General features: G+C 45.8%; 1 protein-coding gene across 12 annotated transcripts in view; it reads right to left on the bottom strand.

The window, feature by feature from the left end:
- Window positions 1-2,242, bottom strand: part of ppp1r12a (protein phosphatase 1, regulatory subunit 12A) — a 38,119-nt gene that overhangs the window by 8,251 nt on the left and 27,626 nt on the right. For all 12 annotated transcript variants that reach the window (XM_031859181.1, XM_031859182.1, XM_031859190.1 and 9 more), the window contains 5 exons: window positions 2,102-2,192; window positions 1,688-1,870; window positions 1,429-1,600; window positions 260-381; window positions 65-130 (listed from right to left, as the gene is read on the bottom strand). In XM_031859181.1, the coding sequence (XP_031715041.1) occupies window positions 65-130; window positions 260-381; window positions 1,429-1,600; window positions 1,688-1,870; window positions 2,102-2,192 (634 nt within the window). The remainder of the gene's footprint in view (window positions 1-64; window positions 131-259; window positions 382-1,428; window positions 1,601-1,687; window positions 1,871-2,101; window positions 2,193-2,242) is intronic.

Below are 2,242 nucleotides of genomic sequence, written 5' to 3'. Positions count from 1 at the left end.
GTGTGTGTGTGTGTGTGTGTGTGTGTGTGTGTGTGTGTGTGTGTGTGTGAGAGAGAAGAGTTACCTGTGGCTCTCCCTTGGTGCTGCCTTCCTCTGAGTCCGACAGCTGATCAGGGTCATTTTCATCACCCTGGAATTAAAAAAACACAGGTAACAAAGAGTTACCCTTCAACTGATCAAGAGAGGAAGAGAAAGTGTTATGAACCGCTGCACCTCATCAAGAGTGCTTTAAATACTTATGATGACCAAAGTCTCTTACATCTTGGGTCCAGAAGGAGACGCCGGTGGAGCGCCTCTTCTCGCGGGGCCGCCTGCGATCCCGGATGGAGCGAGGCTGAGACTTGTCCTCTCCCTCCTTCTCCTCCTCCCGTTTGTCTATTTCTGTCCAATCGAGGAGAGACGACAGCAGGTTAACAAACACACGTGATACCAACATCACAGCATATTAAAAGACAGAATAAAGAGATGACAGCCTGTGTAAACTTACAGTAACAGCATGTACTACAATATTAGATCTTTAGTCAACTCCTCAATAAAAGGAGAAGACCAGGAGTTTGCATATTTAGACATCAACATTGTGCAAACGCTCATACAGTAATCCTAACAGGAATTCAAAGTGAAAAACAGAAAAGTTCACATCAAACAAGGCAGTGACTTGACTTCAAAAGACACGATGAGGACAACAACTCGGCTTGGCTCGAGTTCAGAGGGGAAATAAAAGGCCATTGTGTTCGCGGGAGAACAAAGAGGTCAGTGTTTCCTTCTGCCTTCAGTTTTCCCAGATATGCTTCATGGGTTTATTTGTTAAGAGAGGAGTGACTGAATATTAAACACAACCCAATCCCTCTCTGTCTGGAGGCCCTTAATCAGCATGTGGCACAGCATGAGAATGTGGACCGAGCGGTTTTCTCTCTGTCTCTGAGACGCTTCACTGAGATCAACACGTGTTTTTATTAATAGATTTTTGTGAAGTCCGTCTTCCATTTTGGGTTGATTTGCAGTGTTGTTACCACAGCTGGATATTCCACTGTTAAATCGTGCTTTCACAATGTGACGCACATCTGCATCTGCAGAACAGCCAATAGGAGCGTTCTGTCTCTGATCGGTCAAAGCCTCCCGTCACGGAGCCAAGAGACGGTGCAGATGTCTAGTTTTCTCTCAGACCACTTGAATTACAATATGCTGAAAGGTTTTTATGGATTTTTTTTTACCCAATGATGGCAAAAATAAACTTCCCTCCCCAGCTTTAAGATAGCCAATGCTGGCTTTTAACCTATGAGCTCACCTATTTAACAGCACACACACAAAGAGACCGGATCAGATAGAAGTTTTGCAACACCATCTACGTAGTGAATGTAAAGCGGATGAATAGATCCGGTCAGGAAGGAGCTGCTGTAGAGGTGGATGTGGATGGGGAGAGGCACCGACCTTTTTCTGTGTCTCTGGAGGAACGGCTATAGGAGGAGGTGATGCCCGTGAGACTGTTGGGCCTGTTGAGGGAGCTGGAACTGGAGGACAAAGCGGTGCTAGTGTACGGGGTGGAGGCAGTGCTGACTGTGGAAATGGCCGAGGTAGAGGAGGAAGACGAAGGCCGGTAGCGCTGGTAAGGAGAGATTAAATTCAGATATTTAAGGTGTATATTAAAGGTGTCGATACAGTGATTGGTTGGGCTGTAACAGAAACTCACCTCTTCGAAGCTGCGGTACTTCGATCGGTAATCGTCTTCCTTGACCTCCATCTCTTTCTTCTCCTCCTGCTGCTTCTCCTTGTCCTGCTTCTCTTTCTCCTCCTTCTCCTCCTCTCGGGTCTTTGGGGTACGACTCCTGTCGATTGTTTTCTCCGCCTCTTGCAGGTCAGTCAGCGTCACACCCTGCAGGAAGAGAGTAATGCACCATCTTTAGAATCTGAATTCTCTACATTTTTTGACTTATTCTAGTTATAAAATTCATAAAAATCATCCGTCTGATTTGTGCTTTACAAGGTTAGTTTTAAAAATAAAACATGTCTCAAATAATCAAATAGCTCTTGATTAGAAAAGAAGACCCGTCATCCTGATGTGGAAAGCTGTCATTTTACGTGTTGGTAATATCGGTTCACTAACCTGGGTGGACCTCCTTGACTGTCGAGCTTGTCTGGAGCGAGCTTTCCTCTGGGACTCTGACTCCTCATCTCGCACTGGCGTCAGGTATGACCTAACACACACACACACACACACACACACACACACACACACACACACACA

This window comes from Anarrhichthys ocellatus, unplaced genomic scaffold (genome assembly GCF_004355925.1).
Source record: "Anarrhichthys ocellatus isolate YVR2014 unplaced genomic scaffold, GSC_Weel_1.0 scaffold21, whole genome shotgun sequence".
In the NCBI taxonomy this organism is placed as follows: domain Eukaryota; kingdom Metazoa; phylum Chordata; class Actinopteri; order Perciformes; family Anarhichadidae; genus Anarrhichthys; species Anarrhichthys ocellatus.
This window is presented reverse-complemented; position numbering and strand designations above follow the sequence as displayed.